The 17,205-nt window shown below is 35.6% G+C and overlaps 3 protein-coding genes across 5 annotated transcripts; 1 reads left to right on the forward strand and 2 right to left on the reverse strand.

Moving 5' to 3' along the window:
- The first annotated feature begins 1,164 nt into the window (after window positions 1-1,164).
- Window positions 1,165-10,839, forward strand: LOC110638375 (uncharacterized). 3 transcript variants are annotated; one of them, XM_021788921.2, is made up of 20 exons: window positions 1,169-1,968; window positions 2,169-2,637; window positions 2,739-2,824; window positions 3,004-3,117; window positions 3,245-3,433; window positions 3,559-3,624; window positions 3,862-3,924; window positions 4,189-4,311; window positions 4,401-4,517; window positions 4,767-4,874; window positions 4,957-5,092; window positions 5,637-5,774; window positions 6,280-6,456; window positions 6,545-7,080; window positions 8,009-8,186; window positions 8,306-8,547; window positions 9,285-9,474; window positions 9,906-10,131; window positions 10,229-10,384; window positions 10,499-10,839. In XM_021788921.2, the coding sequence occupies exons 1-20, from the start codon at window positions 1,270-1,272 to the stop codon at window positions 10,599-10,601; spliced, it is 4,116 nt and encodes a 1,371-aa protein (XP_021644613.2). In that variant the 5' UTR covers window positions 1,169-1,269; the 3' UTR covers window positions 10,602-10,839. The 3 variants fall into 3 exon arrangements, with proteins under 3 accessions (XP_057996768.1, XP_021644613.2, XP_021644616.2); XM_021788924.2 differs by having other exon boundaries at window positions 1,170-1,968; window positions 8,360-8,547; XM_058140785.1 differs by lacking the exons at window positions 9,906-10,131; window positions 10,229-10,384; window positions 10,499-10,839 and having other exon boundaries at window positions 1,165-1,968; window positions 9,260-9,464.
- A 1,303-nt stretch (window positions 10,840-12,142) lies between these two features.
- Window positions 12,143-12,970, reverse strand: LOC110638373 (15.4 kDa class V heat shock protein). Its single transcript, XM_021788919.2, has 2 exons — window positions 12,709-12,970; window positions 12,143-12,573 (listed from the first exon to the last, which is right to left on the reverse strand). Exons 1-2 carry the CDS (start codon window positions 12,848-12,850, stop codon window positions 12,305-12,307), a joined length of 411 nt encoding a protein of 136 aa, XP_021644611.2. The 5' UTR covers window positions 12,851-12,970; the 3' UTR covers window positions 12,143-12,304.
- Window positions 12,971-14,254: 1,284 nt separating this feature from the next.
- Window positions 14,255-16,978, reverse strand: LOC110638372 (uncharacterized). Its single transcript, XM_058141086.1, has one exon. It carries the CDS (start codon window positions 16,581-16,583, stop codon window positions 14,685-14,687), a length of 1,899 nt encoding a protein of 632 aa, XP_057997069.1. The 5' UTR covers window positions 16,584-16,978; the 3' UTR covers window positions 14,255-14,684.
- Between the last annotated feature and the right edge of the window lie 227 nt (window positions 16,979-17,205).

Genomic DNA, 17,205 nt, shown 5'->3' on the forward strand with positions numbered 1-17,205 from the left:
ATTATAAAATTTTTTATCAATTAAAAATTAAAAACAAAATTTATACAATAAATATAAGCATAACAATTTTATAATTTTGATTATTACACAACTTTATAAAATAAATAATATTATTTTAACAAGTAAAAGTTGGTCAGAATTAAAGTATTTTGCTTGAGATCACTAATTTTACTTATTCATGGAGATAAAAATAAAATAATTTTTTAATTTGAATAAAATAAAGAGGGAAGCTAAATGGCTTTGAACTTTTCGACATCAACAAATGAATCCATCAATTTCCTCCACAACGGGAATAGACATGGATACAAGCAAAGAAAAATATATTATTTAATCTTTGAAATTTAATAAAAATTATAATTTAATTTCTTTTTTTTTTATAATTTTAAAATTAAGTAATTTAATTTTTAATATTTTAATAAATTTACATATTAACTACTATTGTTAGAATCTTATTTAAGTTATTGTTAATCGTGATAAAAATGACTAAAATATTTTTAAATTTATTTTCAATTTAAAAAAATTTAGTCATTTCTTAAATTTTATTTTATTTTTTTATTATTTTTTCCGTGTGAGATATATAATGATAAAAATATACTTGTAATAAGATTTTTCATATAAATATTATTAATAACAATTTTTTAAATAATATTTTAATTTTTAATTTTAAAATATTTTAACTAATTTCAGAACAATACTATGCTTGAGCTCAAATTTTATATTAATTTAGAGTCCATTGATAAATAAATAAGTTAAGTTTAAGTTAGTAAAATGATTTGGCTCGACCTTATGACCCTATAAGAGTTAAATGAAAAGGAGAATAATGAAAATAGTTATAAAAAAATAAATTATTTTAAGTTTATTTTTGTAATTATTATAAAATTAATTTTATATAAGAATAAATTTAATAATTATTAAATTAAATATTTATCATATATTTTAATATTTAATTTAATAATTATTAAGTTTATTTTTAAATGATAATAAATATTTAATATAAAAATTATTATATTCATTTTTATATAAACAGAGTTTATAGCCGCCACGCTGGTTCCCAAACTCAAATCCACGCCCCCACGGGCAAATAAAGTGACGGGTCCCACTTCCCAAATCCTTTTACTGTTTTACCCATAATCGCCCGCATCACCGCTCTCTCCACGTTTCAAATTCAAAAGGGCCTGTCCCACGCTTTCCCTCTCATTTCCCTGTCGATCTCTCACCAAAGCTTCTACAAATCTCTTCAATTCCACTGTCGTAGCTCACTTACTCACAATGAAGCCCAACCAACAGCCATTATCGTCACCGTATCCACAGCCATCTTCTTCTTCGCTTCTCAAAGACATTTCGAATTTCAGAACTCCAAAACGCCCCTCCCACCATGCCCCCGACTTCACCTCCTCCCCTTGCCCCCAATTCTTCACCGCCACCAAACAAACCCCTAAGCCATCTCCTACTTCATCCTTTCGCAGGTACCGCCACCGCCCTTCCCTTTCTTCCCGCCTCAAGCATAAAACCGCTACTGCCCGTCGTCTCAAAGCATTTGAGCTCGAGCAATCCCAGTCCTCACGCAAGGCTCAGATACAAAAAGAACAGTCTCTTAAATCGCTTGCCAAGTCTCTCACTACTTGGCTTAATTTCCTCTTCCAAAACCCTAGGTCCTGTGGATGTGGATTGACAGATCATGAAGTGGATACCGCGGGAAATTTGGGGAAGAGGGATGCTGGACCTAGGGGTAGGGTGGTCTGTCTGGATGCATCATGGCGGAGTCCAAAGAGGCGGAGGGACCTGGGCTGGCGAGGCGTTGAACACGTGGAGGGGGAGGACGAGTTCTTGAATTCTAAGCGCTATGGGTTGTTGAGGAATTCATTGATGGATGTTTGTAGTTTTGATGATTTGAAGCAGAGGATGAGTGTTTATTTGAGCTTGGCTAGTTGCAAGGAGATTTTTGATGCCATGAGTCACGTGGTTAAGGTCTGGTCTCATCTCTTATGCACCGGCATTGTTGATACCTTTGCTATTCTAGTTGAGTAAATTAGTTTCAACAAAAGAAAGTAGACTCATGTGTTTGAATGGGGATTTTGATTTCCATTTTAGTTAATAGTTAACACTTTGTAAGAACTGTAATTGCAAATGTTGGAGAACTAATTTTGCTATTTTGATTGTTTCCCCAGAATATTGATGAAGGGAGGTTGAATATGAAGTCACATTGCCCTATTGTAACTGATGTTGGAATGAAAGGGAAGGGCATGCGAATTCTTATGTGCTACAATCCAATTTGGCTTCGAATTGGATTGCATATTATTTTTGGCTGTGATTCATTGTTGCCCAATGGAGATGTCAATTCTGATCAAGAAATTGCCTTCTTGAAGATGGTAATTGAGAAGCAGCTTTTCTCACATGCTGGACTAGCGAAAGCTTATGCTTATAACAAGATGGTTGAAGGGTTATACAGACCAGGTTACTATGAAAATTTGGGTAATGTAATATTAAAGAGGTTTTTGCTGCTGGTTCTTATACTTGATAGAGCCAAATCTCATAGTGCTCTTTCTCTAAAGTATGGAATTGATGGAGTTGATGGGGGTTCTCCGCTTTTATTCACGGTGCAATCTAGTATCAAGTCTAGTCGTCAAATGATTAATGGTAATTTTAGAATCATTCCTCATTCTAATACTTTGCGGATTGATTTATAACTGTACTTTATCATATGTAGGTTGACTTTTCTCTCTTTGATACAAAACTAGATTTTTTATCAACGGAGATAATGCTCGGAGAAGGTAACCTTCTTGCTCACCTGGTGATCCTAGGTTACAAAGTATCTTATCAGCAGGTACGTTCATGTCATGGCAAGCTCATGTGCATATGCATGACTGTGATTGGGGGTAATGAGGAAATACATTTTAACACTATTTATGATCTTTCAACTTCAAACTGTTGGTCTCATGCATTAATAACAAATCATAAACAAAAAAAAAAAATATTTACCAACAAAAAAATTCATATCGGCAGTGTGCTCTGGTCGAGTACGACTTTAGAGTGATGGATCTATTTGTGGACCTACAAGATGGAGTGCGGCTTTGCAGAGCCATTCAGCTATTGCAAAATGACTCATCTATTCTTATGGTTAGTTACCCCCTCCACCCTCCACCCCTATTTTTTTTTTTTTTAATTTTTTTTATGTTTATTATGGGAAAGGAAATTTTTTAGGGGTTTTACATTATTCAACTTAATGATGCTCACTATGCCGCAGAAAATGGTAGTTCCATCAGATACATGCAAGAAAAATTTGATAAATTGTGGCATTGCACTGCAATATCTAAAAGGTGCTGGTGTAACATTGTGCGATGAAGATAGAGTAATGATTACGGAAGGTGATGTGGCTAATGGTGACAAAGAACTAACCATTAGCTTGCTTTGGAATATGTTTGTTCACCTGCAGGTATGTTGGCTTTTACTTTTGCCAGATTTCTAAAACTGTAACTGTAGTATAAGACACTTGTAGGAGTGATTATTTAAGGATATTGACCCATTAATTAATGACTTATCTTGTCATTAATTCTGCAGCTGCCACTTCTGATCAACAACACAATCTTAGCTGAGGAAATTTTGAAAATTCAACGAACCAATGTGGTATGGTTCAATTTGTTGAGCTTTTTGTGGTTTTTCCATAAAATAAAAGAAAAAAAAAAGTGGCAAACAAGTGTTCTATCAAGTTTTTTGTTCGTAAATTTAATGTCACCTAAGCCTCAACTTTAAAAGAAGTGGCTGGATTGTTATTTCTTTTAATTTACTTTTCTGTAAGTTCTTTCTATTTTTTGATGTGTTCCTGTTGTTACTGAGTTGCATTTGTTCTTTCGTCTTTCGCAGGACCTTTCAAACAGTATTAATCTTAGCTCCTTTACCTTGGACTTGCTTTTGAAGTGGATCCAGGTAGAAAAGCTGCCTTCCTATCTTTCCCTTGTGCATCTCCTCTCTCCCTTCTTCCTCTTTGTTGTGATCTTGTATTCATGTGCCCCTCTTTGTGTGATATATAGGATAATGCATATTTAACCATATTCATCTTTGACTTGTCAACTGCTTCCCCAAAGCCCCGTGCCCATACCCCCTCCTCCCCCGCAGCAACCAATTCTTCCTTTTGGTGTTTTTAACTTGTATGATTGTATCTGCTTCACAACCATTTACATTGTTCTGCAGGCAGTCTGTGAACAGTATGATTATATGGTCGATAATTTTTCTTCTTTGCTTGATGGAAAAGCCATATGGTGCTTGCTTGACTACTACTTCCGCAAAGAACTTTGTTGTTCTCATTCTCCTAAGGTACTCCATATTTTTCCAGCCTCACTAATTTTAAAATTTACTTCTATAAACTCTCCTTGGTTCTTTTCACATTTTTCTTTTGTTTACAGGAACCTAATGACAGTAGAAGTGGAGAATCCATTATGTCAGCTAATAATTATACAGATGCAGTCCACAATTTCATATTATCACAGAAGTTGATAAACTTGTTGGGGAATTTTCCAGAGGTAAGAATAAGACAGCTTGGTTAATTCCTAATTGCTTATAAGGTATCACATGCATGTGAGGCATATCAGCCCATGTAAGGAAAAAGTCAAACAGGTTGGAAACAAGAAAATTATTGGTTTTTGAGTACAAGGTGTCTGGTACTGAATTACTAATTTTATGTTTTGATTTTGGTATGTGTTGAGCATGGCACTTGCTGAAAATTAGACTAGTTTGACATTTTCTGTGAAATTTAATTTGCCTATTTACAGATTCTGCAGATCAGTGACATACTTGAACATAGTGGTGCAATTAGTGAAGGGAGTGTGGTTGTTCTATTGGTCTTTCTCGCATCGCAGCTGACTGCAAATAAAGCCATGGTAATGCTAGAATTTGCATGCTAAAAATGACTGGAACAACAAACTTGCGAAATATCTAATTAATGGCTTATCTGTCTACTAGGATCAGCTGAATTTTCATAAACTGTTGTGTTGCAAATGCCAAAGTCCAGAGAGGAGACATTCAAGTACTGAAAACCGTGTTGTGAGTTTGAAAGCAGTGCTGGAGCAAGAAGAAATTGATTGTCACAGTGGTGGAGGTTATTATTTTTTATTTAGCAATAGACGTCTTTTCAGCTTGTTATTTTCTTATTTTGACATCTTGTTTCTTTTCCCTTGCACCACCAAGAGCATTTCAAGTGCATGGGTTAAATTGTGGAAAGTAATGATTTAACTAAAAAGTGCTGAAGGCTAGGATGTATCCTGTATTTCCTTCTCTGGATCTGAATTTGACAGGGTGATTTGAGGTTGTGAATTATCACAATTTACAGAAATTGGTTTATGCATGTGGATCTTACAGGGTCATTATTATCCACTTTCTGTGTTAGAAAGCGTAAAATTCTTGTAGTGTTTAATAACTTTTTTTTTTGGTATTATTCTTGATGCACAGAAGGAAAACATGCTTCACACAAGGGAAATGATTACATTTTCCCCAAAGAGAGAAAAAAAATAATCGATAATAAATAGATTATCAAATGCTACCATTCTGCATTTGCAGATCTAGGTAATAAACCAAAAACCATAGTCCTAATGATTGTTGTTTTATATTATTTTTTTCCTGCTTTGGTTTTCCTTTTATTACAGATGCTGCTAGAAAGTTTAAGGCCATTAAGGCCTGGTGGCAAGATATGGCTGAGAGGAATAACATATTTATTATAAAGCCAGCAACTTCTACTTTGCAGCACAGCTCGACTAGCAAATCCAGCGTCAATATTCAAAGAGGTTTTCTTATGGATCCCTTTTAGTTTATTATTTTTGGTGATGGTTCTTGCACTTTCTTATTCTGTAGCTGGTTCATAAATTTTCAAAGCCCTTATCTTTAACTGCTATGGATTTTACCAGAACATTCCTATCTCTTGTCAATTAATCCAATTATTATTTTATTTTCTTATTAACCAAATTTAGTTTCTGTATCGGTTTCTTATATTTCATGGACTTCTTATTTGTTAGTAATTAGCAATTTACTGTTTTTTTCATATGTTTAACTTCATTATAACTGTATTCTGTAGTACTTTCTCCCTCCTGATTGGCGCAATTAGAACTTACATGCCTTCCTGCTCTCTTCTGTTCCTGCAATCCATTAATTAAACAGTTGTCTATTGCCTTTTCCGCCTGCTTTTCATGGCTTGGAACTTCTTCATCAGACAACTATCAATATTTTTCAATTTTTCTTTGTCTCACAAATATCTAATCACCAATATTTGCCTTTCATCATCACCTGTTACAGAAAATGCAGCAACACTAATACAGTCACACTTGAGGAAATCAATTGCACGCCACAATTTTTTGAAGACAGTCAATTCAGTTTTACTTTTGCAATCTGTCATTCGGGCTTGGTTAATGGTGAAGAAAAAATCTGCACTCTATGAATTCAGTACTATCATGGTTCAGGGGTCTATACATGGTATCCATATTTCCTCAACGTTACATTTCCTCGTCATTTGCAAGTTTAATGGAATTCTTTACTTTTTTGGTATGGTTAAATCTTGCAGAAAAGTGGAAACGGTCCGAACAAGTTGGGAGATATGTCAAGTTTATTGTTGATAGGCACAGGTTTGTCAGGTTAAAAAAATCAGTTCTGTTTATCCAGCAAGCTGCAAGGATTTGGAAGATGCGAAGACTTCAGGCTGGAAGCATTAGAAATTATGATGTATCCACTACAAATTTAGTTAATGCCGCCATAGTTGTTCAGAAATATGTTCGTGGTTGGATAGCAAGGTCTAGGCGTAAGGTCCTGCAGATAAAGATAGCTTCACAAGTGTGCAAAGTGAACTCTCTCCACAGTCACAACCTAGCTGCAGCTAAAATCCAGAGTCAACTTCGAGGTTGGCTGTTTAGAAGGAACTTTTTGAAACAGAAGCAAATGGTAACAAGAATTCAAAGCAATTTTCGACGCCTGAGATTTTGGAGGTCCTTTCAACAACTCAGAATTGCTAAAAGGTCTGCCATCACCATTCAGTCTCATGTACGTGGATGGATTGCGCGGAGAGTAGCTTGGAGGCACAGGTACCTCGTTGGTGTCCTTCAAGTAAGTCCTTTCTCTTATCTGATGATTCTTGGGAATTCATGCATCCAACTGTTGTTGGCCTATCTGTTTTTTCTTTCCTTCTATTTCCAGCAGAATATCAGTTAAATTTGTTCAAAAATTGATATGCTACATGGAAAAAAATTTTCAAAATGAGTTTTAGGTATTGACTTTTGTCCATTTTGTCTCAATGGTAAAATAGCCACATAACTGCCCTTGAACCTTTAGGGAAAGAATAATGTTAAAATTAGTCTATTAATCTATTCCTGTTTTTGTATATAGTATTTTTTTATTTGTAAATTAATATCTATGGTTAATATTGACTTTTCTCTATAACCTCATCTTGATCAGATTTGGCACTTATTAGATGAGGTTATTGTTATTCTTTTTACCTACCAAGGAGTGGCAATTCTCATCTATTATTAATTTTATTCTACCTAGCAAGGGGTTCTTGCTATTTTACCTTTAAATAAGTCGAGCTCTGATAATTTGGTTTTAGGAGGGCATGGGCCGATAGTGATTATGCCCTTTGTGATAAGGCTGTGAGATATTCGAAAATACTGAATTAGGGTTTAAGAGTTCTGAGTGTCTTACCTTTTAATTATATTTCTTTTGTCTTGCCTGTAGATATAAACCTTACTGTCGAACCACGTAAATTCTCTGTTATTTATATTGTGTGGTTATGCAGTTGTGTGTACTTTAAATTTACGCGCATGCTATAACAACATACAATGGATTTCTTTGGGATGGCTCTTCTCCTTTGGAAAATGGCAGTTACCCATGCTGCTGCCTGCTTTTGGAGTGATTTTGATAGTTGATCTTCACCATTTTTCATGAATTGATGGCATTTTAAAAAACGTTCCGTATGACTTCTTTGTTAAAGTTGTAAGTTTTTTCTTATAGTATCAATATTTTTCTTTTATGAATTAAGAGATGTTGCCGTGGTTGGCTGATAAGGAGGAAGTTTTTGCTCCAAAAAGATGCAGTAGTAATGATCCAAAGTGCTGTTCGATGCTCAAACTGCTTGAAGGCATTTCATTGCAGAAAAAATGCAGCTATTGAAATTCAACGGTTTGTCAGGGGGCAGATCACTCAAAAACGGCTCTTAGGTTTTTAGCGAAAAATTCTCCTTATTTTATTTAGCTATGCATTTCTTCAAAAAGCTTCTCTTTATTTTTTTCATTCAGGTTTGGTTGTCTTAAAACTAAACATATTTGGTGTTGGGCAGGTGCTACTCACTGTCATTCAGCCACTAATGGTTATTGCAATTTCCAAACTTCAGTTGGCCATGTGCAGAGTTGTGAATTGGACATAATGATATCTTCAATATTGAAGCTGCAAAGGTGGTGGAGAAGTGTTTTGTTGCTTAAACTAAAAACAAAGTCAGCAATTATTATACAGTCTTGTCTTCGAGGTTGGATTGGCAGGCAAAAGGCCTCTAAAGAAAGGCAGTCTGTTGTGATGATTCAAGTAAGCATGTATATCCTTGAGTTAATGATTGTTTTTTTATAATTGCGTTGAATGGAATATAGCATGCATATTTTTCAGAAAAGAATTTCTTGACATTGGAAAACTAAGTTGTCCAACTACTTCTTGTTTACCCCTTGATTTTCTTGGTTATAGACCAATGGCTTGGATAAATAAAAATCACTCCATAATGCCATGTCTCAACTACTTAAGGTTTGGTTGGTACATAACTTACTTTTACAACTCTTGTTCTCCATTTTACTACATGTACGGAATATCCTGTTTCTTCGCAACCAAATGTAATTGCTATGATGTTGAAGACGCTTAGCCTTCACTTCACCCGTAGCTTCCTAGGTCATTCTCTCTCAATTTTTATTTTTATTTTTTATTTGTGTTTGGGAGAGGGAAGGAGAGGGTGTCTGCATAACTTGAACGGGGTTTGACAACTCAACATTCAAATGTTCAATGGCAGTATATCGCCTTCAATTCTGAATGTTCAGTGTACGGCTTGTGAACTTATCTTTATGCTTAGAAAAACATCGTGTTTCATCACCTTGACTTGATTTATGAGGAAATTGATGTTCAATTTTTGGTTAAATGAAAGATACAATTTTTTAGAATAGCATAACTCGAAATTCTATTTGGTGTGCCTATTGCTACCCTTTCTATGCGTTCAAAAGGGTTGTGGCAAATTTAACTTATAGTATGTTTCCAGCTTTTAACACCTTGTACTTTGATAGTCGCACTGGAAAGGTTACCTATTGCGCAAAGAGTCTAGAGGGCAGCTATTGGATTTGCGGTTGAGAGTACAAAGGTCAGCTAAAAATGTCAATGACAGTATGCGCATTATTAACAGACTCAAAATGGCACTTTCGGAACTACTGAGTATGAAAAGCATTAGTGGAATCCTTCATACCTGTGCAACCTTGGGTAACTTATTCCTTTCTATTGTTTAGCAAAATTTTCAGTTTGTTTATCACTTACATTACCATCTGGAAAATATGGCATAGTTTGAGATTTCTACTTGTTATCTTTTTTGAATTCTTCTCTCCTACATGACACTACTATTATTCACAAACGCATAAAGTAATCAAGTAATCGGTATCATAACTTGTTTGGGCAGGAGGGAATCAAAATTTCTTTAAACATAAGATTAGGATTTAGGATAAACATGAGAAAGGGAATGTTATGAAAATACAGTTGTGCTGTACATGTTTGTATCAACTGTGTAGGCAGATCATGAAGTTGTAGTTATTGATGTTGTATCTTTTGGTTTAAAAAGTGAGCTTGGAACCCTAGGAGTTCTTTCATAAAGAAGAAGGGCATGGATGTGATATACTCATGTCAAGTTTCTGTGGCAGATATGACTACACAACATTCTCAGAAATGTTGCGAGGAACTTGTGGCTGCGGGCGCAATTGGCATTTTACTGAAGCTAATTCGTTCAGTCAGCCGAAGTATACCTGATCAGGAGGTTTTAAAGCATGCACTCTCAACCCTCCGGAACCTTACCCGTTATCAACATTTGACTGAAGTGCTAATTGAAAGCCATGGATCGATAGAAATAATTTTCTGGGAATTTCTTAGGTGTTCATCTTATCTTTTGAATTAGTTGTCAAACATACGTTCTTCATTCATTATGTACAAATAAAATTTCTTTTTCTAATAACATATTTCATTCCAGGAACAAGGAGGAAGGTTATTTTATCGCTTCAGAGATTTTGAGAAAGATCTGTTCAAATCACAAAGGTGCTGACTCCTTGAGGAAGCGACCTGCCCTCTTGAAAAGGTTACGTAGTCTTGTGGAAGAACTCACAAGGAAGTCAACTATTGATAAAAGGTATGGTGATGCTATTTGGAATTTTGCTTTTCTTTTCTACATTCTGTGAAGATAAATTCAGAACAGGTGATTGATATTTGATGGCCAACATCAATATATTCTATTTTTATGCAGGAAACCCCTTGGTGCGGCTGCAAGAGAGAAAGCAGAAAGAAGATTGAGAGAGGCCCTTGATCTCCTGAAATTGATTACTAATATGCCAAGTGTGAAAGTATGAGTATGAATGAATATGTTTTTATGGTGTCAGATAGCTACATTGCACTCTAAATAGCATGGACAATTCAGCTTATAATGTTACTGTCAGTGTTCTTTTGTTTACGGTGTAGTTGAAAAAGGGCGTATTGGGGGCTTATCTAGAGCCCTGAGCCAAATGGTGATGTACAGAATGCCTTGGGACGATATTGGATTGCCTTTTTCTTTATTTTCAATTTATTTGATTTCAATTGAAATTTAAAGTGGAAATTTTATAATTTTCAAAATAATTTTAATGTTATTAAAATAAAATTAATTAATTCTTTATTTGTGTCAATTTTTTTAAATCAAAAGTAATTATTTATTTGTTTATTTAGGAGCTTGCAATCAATAATTAATTTATAGAAAAATATCGAGGAAAAAAGACATATTAGACAAGTTGGGATAACTACTGCTGTGCACGTGACGTTATATTTTCGGGAGACGAGATTCAGTTCGGATTCTCCCGTGAAAATTATCATTCCAGTATTCGACAACCTTAAGGCCCTGTTTGGGTTCTCTATAAAAGAAATCTCTCATGTAGATGAATGAATAATGTTTACTCCAACACTCTCTCGTCCCATTTTAAGTATTGTTTTATTTTTTTTTTTTTCATTTTATTTGCTCCTTCAGATAATATTTTTTAATTTTAACTTTATTTATTATTATATTTAATATATTTATTTTTTTATTATATTTATAATTTAATTAATTATTAATATTTTCAATAAAAATAAGCTTAAGGAATATTGAAATGGGGCGGTGAGATTATCAAATTTCTTAGTGTCTTTAAATCCTAATCAAAATAAAGAAAATAAATTTTGGACTGATTTATCTGCGTCAAAACCATTTTTTTATCCATTTTAATGTAAACAATAAAAAAATAGCGCATTTCTGTGCCTTTCGTGTTCGTAGATCAAGAACCCTAAGTCAGCTCCCGCATCTCGTTTTTATTAAATCCAGCTTCAACTCTCTCAAATTCTCCATCACGAATAAAACCCATTTCAATTGTGAGGTTATTTCCCACAAAGCCATGGACTTGCTGCTCAGACTTGACGTTATTCGAGTATATCATCCAAAAGGTCGTTCTCCATTTTTTTTTCCAATTTTATAATTTTTTTTTGTTCTTTTGATTCTTAGTGGCTTCTGTTTGTAGGCAATGATCTTATGATCAGAGATGGAAAAAGGTCAGCTTTCGGCATTCGATGCTTAGAGCATGTGATTTTTGGTGCTTAGAGGATAGCGAGATTTTTGGTGCCAACATAGTGAGATTCTTGGTGTTTGGTTGATGAGAAAGTGAAGAAATTATTTATTTATTTATTTATTTTAATTTTTTACTTAATTTTTAATAATTTTATAAGTTTTTTTTTTAAAATAGAATCCAATAAAATTTATTAATTTACTGAATAAAGTCATAATTAAAATGATAAATATCGAATTTAAATTTTAATTAGAATTAAACGAATATTCTTGACCAATGGGAGCATAACATCATCCATTCACGGGGCCAAAACAAAAGCATGGCATGTAAGATCTGAAATTTTCATTCAGATGATAAAATCTTTTACACATACTCCATCAATAACAAGATATTATCAAATATTGTATATAGCTTACCCATTATAACAATTAATCAAAACCCAAATTTAGTGTGTAACCAGCTAATCAAATCATGTTAAAATTATTAATTCAAGCAGCTCTAGCAGTAACTTCCAGCCTCTCAGGCATAGCTGCTGGGTCAATAAGGAGTCCTCTCCTTCTGTAAGATCTTGGTACAGTAACTATCGGGACACCATCTTCATATCCAGCTGAAATTCCATCAATGTCAACCAAAACACGGAAGCCGGAATTTCTCATGAAGTTCTCGACAGGTTTAGTTAATTCATCAATGGCCTCTGTTCTAATTATGAGGGACATTGAATCCTCAATCTCTACCTTTATCTCCTCTTTCCTCACACCTGCAAATACCAAAGAAGAAAGAAAGAAAACATTCATTCCAATGAAAACGTACGAAGAAAATGGAAGAAAGTTGAGGAAGTGAAAAGAAAATGTACGGAGAAGCTATGAAGCTAAAGAAGATTGTTCAAGTATACCAGGGAAGTCAGCTGAGTAAACATGGGAATCAGGGGTTTGAGCCCAGTGAACATAATTTTCTGGGATGAGGGGGTAGGAGAAGAGGGCAGGAGAGGCAAGGAGGTAGTGCCACGGGAAAGGTTGATTCATGGGGAACTCCATTGCGTTTCCTGATTATTTCTTTTGGGCAGGGAATTCAGAGATAAATCAGGAATTCAGGATATAAAACCACTTCTGTTCTTTATGGAGAGTGGGAAGAAGCCACTTGACCTTTTAAAGGGCAAGTGGCCAAGTTGGTGAGATATGGTAGTTGGGGTTGGAAGTTAAATATTCAAACTTTGTGGGAGATTTCCTTCCATACAAGGAAATGATGAATGCCATAGGGTGAAGTGCTAACTGGTTGGATTAGTGTCTGATTATATAATGACAATTTTGCCCTTCAAAATTATTATTATTATTATTATTATTATTTTTATTTTTGCAAGGATTTGATTGGCTGTTCAAACTTTGGAGGAGCCTAGCTTCTAAGAACTCAGCAAGTTTCAAGATTTAATAATAAATAATTTTGTCCTGCATTAGAAAAATTATAAATAGGACAGCTCATATCTTCCATTTTCAGTCATTATTACTTTGTTGAATGGATATGGAAACTTGTATTTTATTTTTTATACATATGATGCGAGGATGGGCTTGGCTGGACCCACCACTTGCAATATCTGATAGAAGGAAAAAGAGATTCCACTTCTCGTTTAGCTTATTTTAAGCACGTAACAAGCAAGAGTGTTAAATAAACAATTGCCCCATGAAGAGAGGAGGGGGGACCTACTTCTACAACAAGTGGACAGTTCTTCAGGACAACTTTAGCTTTTCCTTTCATGGCTGCAAGTTTTAGATAACAAACAGTTCCTGAGAAAAATAAAATTAGAAAACACCTTACTTCAGCTTTCAGCGCACTGCAGTACATCGAAAGCATAAACTGGTGCTTCAGAACACACATTAGAAGGTTTTCCAAGCTCCAAGGTTGATCCATGAAAGGATGAGCTAATTCTATAAAGAACCATTCTAACAAGTTTTGAAACTTCTACAACTCATATCACTCACAATCACTTCTTTATCAAATCTCTCTTTGCTATTGAATCTATTAATCTTTATCACCAGCAAACTTAACGCCCTTTTTGGTCCTAGTATTGTACGCTTTGACCCACTAGACTGCAGTGATTTGTTCCTTTTACTCCTTTTTTGAGATACAAAATAAGACTTGTTACTTGTATAGTCCTTCACTTTACCCTCCATCACCCTCCATTTTCGAAGTGAAACTCGGTTCAATTCTACCCTTTACTTGGACTGACACCTTCCCTTTTCCGCACGGGATGTTACATTCAAGTTTATATATATATATATATATATATATATATATATATATATATATATTCTCTCCCTTATTAGTAGGCTCAATTAATTAAAACCAAAATAATCATATATAAAATGCAAGAATATTTGGATGAGGCAAAGGATGGCCATATCTGCTGGAGTAATTAACAGCCCTTAACAAAAAATCACAATAACTTATCAAAGGAAAAAAATTGAAGCCCATTCTTGATAGAAGTTCTCCTCAATGCTCAACAGAAATCATGTATGCTAAATATACTGCATCAGCCTAAATTATTTTGCAGTCATCATCTTCAGCACACATGATTACCATGAGGTAAATAACAGGTAGGACAGATAACAAATACAATCCCAGGTTTAGCCCTCCAAGGCTCCATCTCATGTATTGACCTCAAGTGCAACCCGCTACCATTTGCAGTTTGCAGATCGCTAGAAGTGCCATGAGAAAGGATTTGGTGTCACAAAATGGGAAATGTGCAATCCAGCCCCATGAAGGACCTGCTTTGCATTTGAACCCGAAAATTCACTGTTTTGAAAAGAAGGCTGGAACACTTGCAGATTTGATCAATTAAAGTGCTTCACCCAACTCATACAGTACAATTCCAATTCATGTATTCACTCCAAGTACAAACCCATTGCTATACGAAGGAAGATTGCTAGAAGTGCCATGAGTCTTCACAGGAGAGCGAAAAGGATTTGGTGTCACAGGATGCGTAATGTGTAATCCAGCTCCTCGAAGTACTTGCTTTGCATTTCCACATGAAATTTCTGACTGTTCTGTAAAGAATGCTGGAACACTTGCAGATTTTATTAATTCAAGTGCACCACCCCAACTCATATAGCTATCTAATCCACAGTTCAATGCAACTATAATATGGGGAGATGGCAAGTAGGTGGCTTCCTCTTGATAAATGCCTCTCACGAGATTCACCCTCACCCTGCTACTTATTCCTGAAGTTGTGCCCGATAAATTGGTTGGAACTTCAGTCCCCACCATTACAATATGTATATTGCCTGATCCATTGAGCAAATGGCTAATCTCTGCAAATGCTGGCAACCAATCCAACTCCCCTTCAGGTCCCAGGTAATGAAGAATCACCTCTTTCCCCTTGAGTAACAGATTCTTTGAACTGATGTTCAGGGTAGTCAAAATGTAATAAACTGTCAGTGGGTGAGAAAGAATGTCAGCAACAGGGCTTGACAATGGCAGTGACCGAAGATTATAGTACTCTGGCCAACCAGAAAGAAGGATTGGGCTCGATATCCCATCTCTTAAATGGTTGTGAAAAGGTGAATCACGAGGATACTCATTGTCGTCCAGCCCACCCCATGAATCCCACAATCCACCTTTAACAGGAAGGAGTCCAAAGGGGCAGTGAGAATAGCAGCTACACTTTCTCCTCCACATTCCTTTCTGATGGACACCTAATGACTCGAGCCATTTACAAGGTTGTTCAGCAGAACAGGGGAACACAAAGATTTTTATTACTAGCTCTTCTTCCCTTTCCATCATAGCCTTGTAAAGGCCGCACATGCTCTTATGTGTTTCCTTCCAGTGCTGCTTCTGGCAGAAAGAATCACAGTAGACCACTGCTCGACACTGCCCACAAGAGAGAGCCTGTTCTCCATGAACTTCTTTCTCACACATTATGCACTTCCTCAAGTTGGAATTTGAGTTTGCTCTCATATCAATAAAGATCTCCTCCCTGGGTCGTTCAGCATACTTGGTGGGTGTCGAGCTCGCTGTCGAGCTTCCCTTTTCCTCATATGCTTGACCAGGCGGATGCGAGATTGTAACTGCAACAAGGTCGTAACCCTTGGCCATTTCTGGAGGCCAGTTAACGTCAACAGTCTCAATAAATGGTTCAAAATACATCAACTTTGACCACTTTGGAGCACCTTCTTTATCTTCCTGAAGTAAAGGATGCACCAGAGACATGGCTTTCACTAACGCATACACAAACCTAAGCTCCTCAAGAGTTGGATGTCTAAACCGAAGAACACCAGAAGACATACAACGTGCAACATCAATTACAGGAAATCTATCAGTACCTGATACTTCCAGTGACAACGACTTGATCATTTTCCTATTAGAAGGAAACATCAACGATTCAGGTTCATATGTGACCCTCAAAAGCTCAACATTAGGAACACAAATTGTCTCTCTAGACCCTGTCATCTTCTTAGCATCATTTTCAGATCGAAACAAGTAAAAGCCAACATCCCCACCATCACCTCCTATGAACTGAACACATGGGAAAGGTTGTTTCTTGCTGGACCAATCTGAGTCCTTCCCTACCCGGATTCCAAAAAAATGTGGTGGACGCAATCTTCTCCATGGATCAGTTCTGTAAAGAGCAGCGCAAGCTTTGTAAATTGACTTGATGAAATTAGGAGCAATACCCTCCACCGTCATCAAGCAGGTCCCTGAACCAGGACCAAGCCCCGGACCAGATCCAAATTGCTCCTGGAATCTATCAAACAGGCTCTTCAAATGCAAATCCATTTAAAGGACACGTGTATCAGATCTACTGAATTCTTATCAGACTCCAAAGCCCGATTAAAACCAGTAAATCCAAAAACAAGAACCACCCTTTATTGCTACTATACGCGCGAGAAATACTAAAAACTTTAAAATTGAGAATGAATTTGATCTGAAAGGGCATAAACCAAACGTACTGAAAACTAGAGAGTCCAATCACAAGAAATGCTAGAAAATCATAACATGGTAATATTGAACACTAAAGAAAACCTGAAACGGAAGTGGAGATCGAAAGAAAATATCAAATAAACATAGAAAGAACAATGATCACTGATCTGTACCAAAACTGGCTGCTGAAACGCGGACCAGAGAGTGACCCAGTTCAAAAGACAGCAATAAAAAAAACAAGAATCTTTATCTTTTCAACCTTTTTTTTATTTTATTTTAATAAAGAAGGCTCTTTTTACTCATTTTGACCATATATCGAAAGCGTCGGTTTATGAATCGGACGGTCAGAAAATCATGATCAGGATAATTTTTTAGACAGGCCCGTAAATAATTATTTCCTTAAAAGTTCAATCGAAATCTGCCACGCGTGGATGTTACGTGTCTCTCTATTGGTTAATCAAAATCTGAGGCAAAATAG

This window comes from Hevea brasiliensis, chromosome 18, assembly GCF_030052815.1.
Source record: "Hevea brasiliensis isolate MT/VB/25A 57/8 chromosome 18, ASM3005281v1, whole genome shotgun sequence".
Classification (NCBI taxonomy): Eukaryota; Viridiplantae; Streptophyta; class Magnoliopsida; order Malpighiales; family Euphorbiaceae; genus Hevea; species Hevea brasiliensis.

Excerpts from the sequence above, each read along its gene's own strand:
- LOC110638375 (XM_021788921.2), top strand. The coding sequence starts at position 1,270 with ATGAAGCCCAACCAACAGCCATTATCGTCACCGTATCCACAGCCATCT. Across the intron at positions 3,925-4,188 it reads TGCTTTTGAAGTGGATCCAG|GCAGTCTGTGAACAGTATGA; the intron begins GTAGAAAAGCTG and ends ATTGTTCTGCAG. Across the intron at positions 8,548-9,284 it reads AGTCTGTTGTGATGATTCAA|TCGCACTGGAAAGGTTACCT; the intron begins GTAAGCATGTAT and ends GTACTTTGATAG.
- LOC110638373 (XM_021788919.2), bottom strand. The coding sequence starts at position 12,850 with ATGGAGTTCCCCATGAATCAACCTTTCCCGTGGCACTACCTCCTTGCC. Across the intron at positions 12,574-12,708 it reads TTACTCAGCTGACTTCCCTG|GTGTGAGGAAAGAGGAGATA; the intron begins GTATACTTGAAC and ends TGGTATTTGCAG.
- LOC110638372 (XM_058141086.1), bottom strand. The coding sequence starts at position 16,583 with ATGGATTTGCATTTGAAGAGCCTGTTTGATAGATTCCAGGAGCAATTT.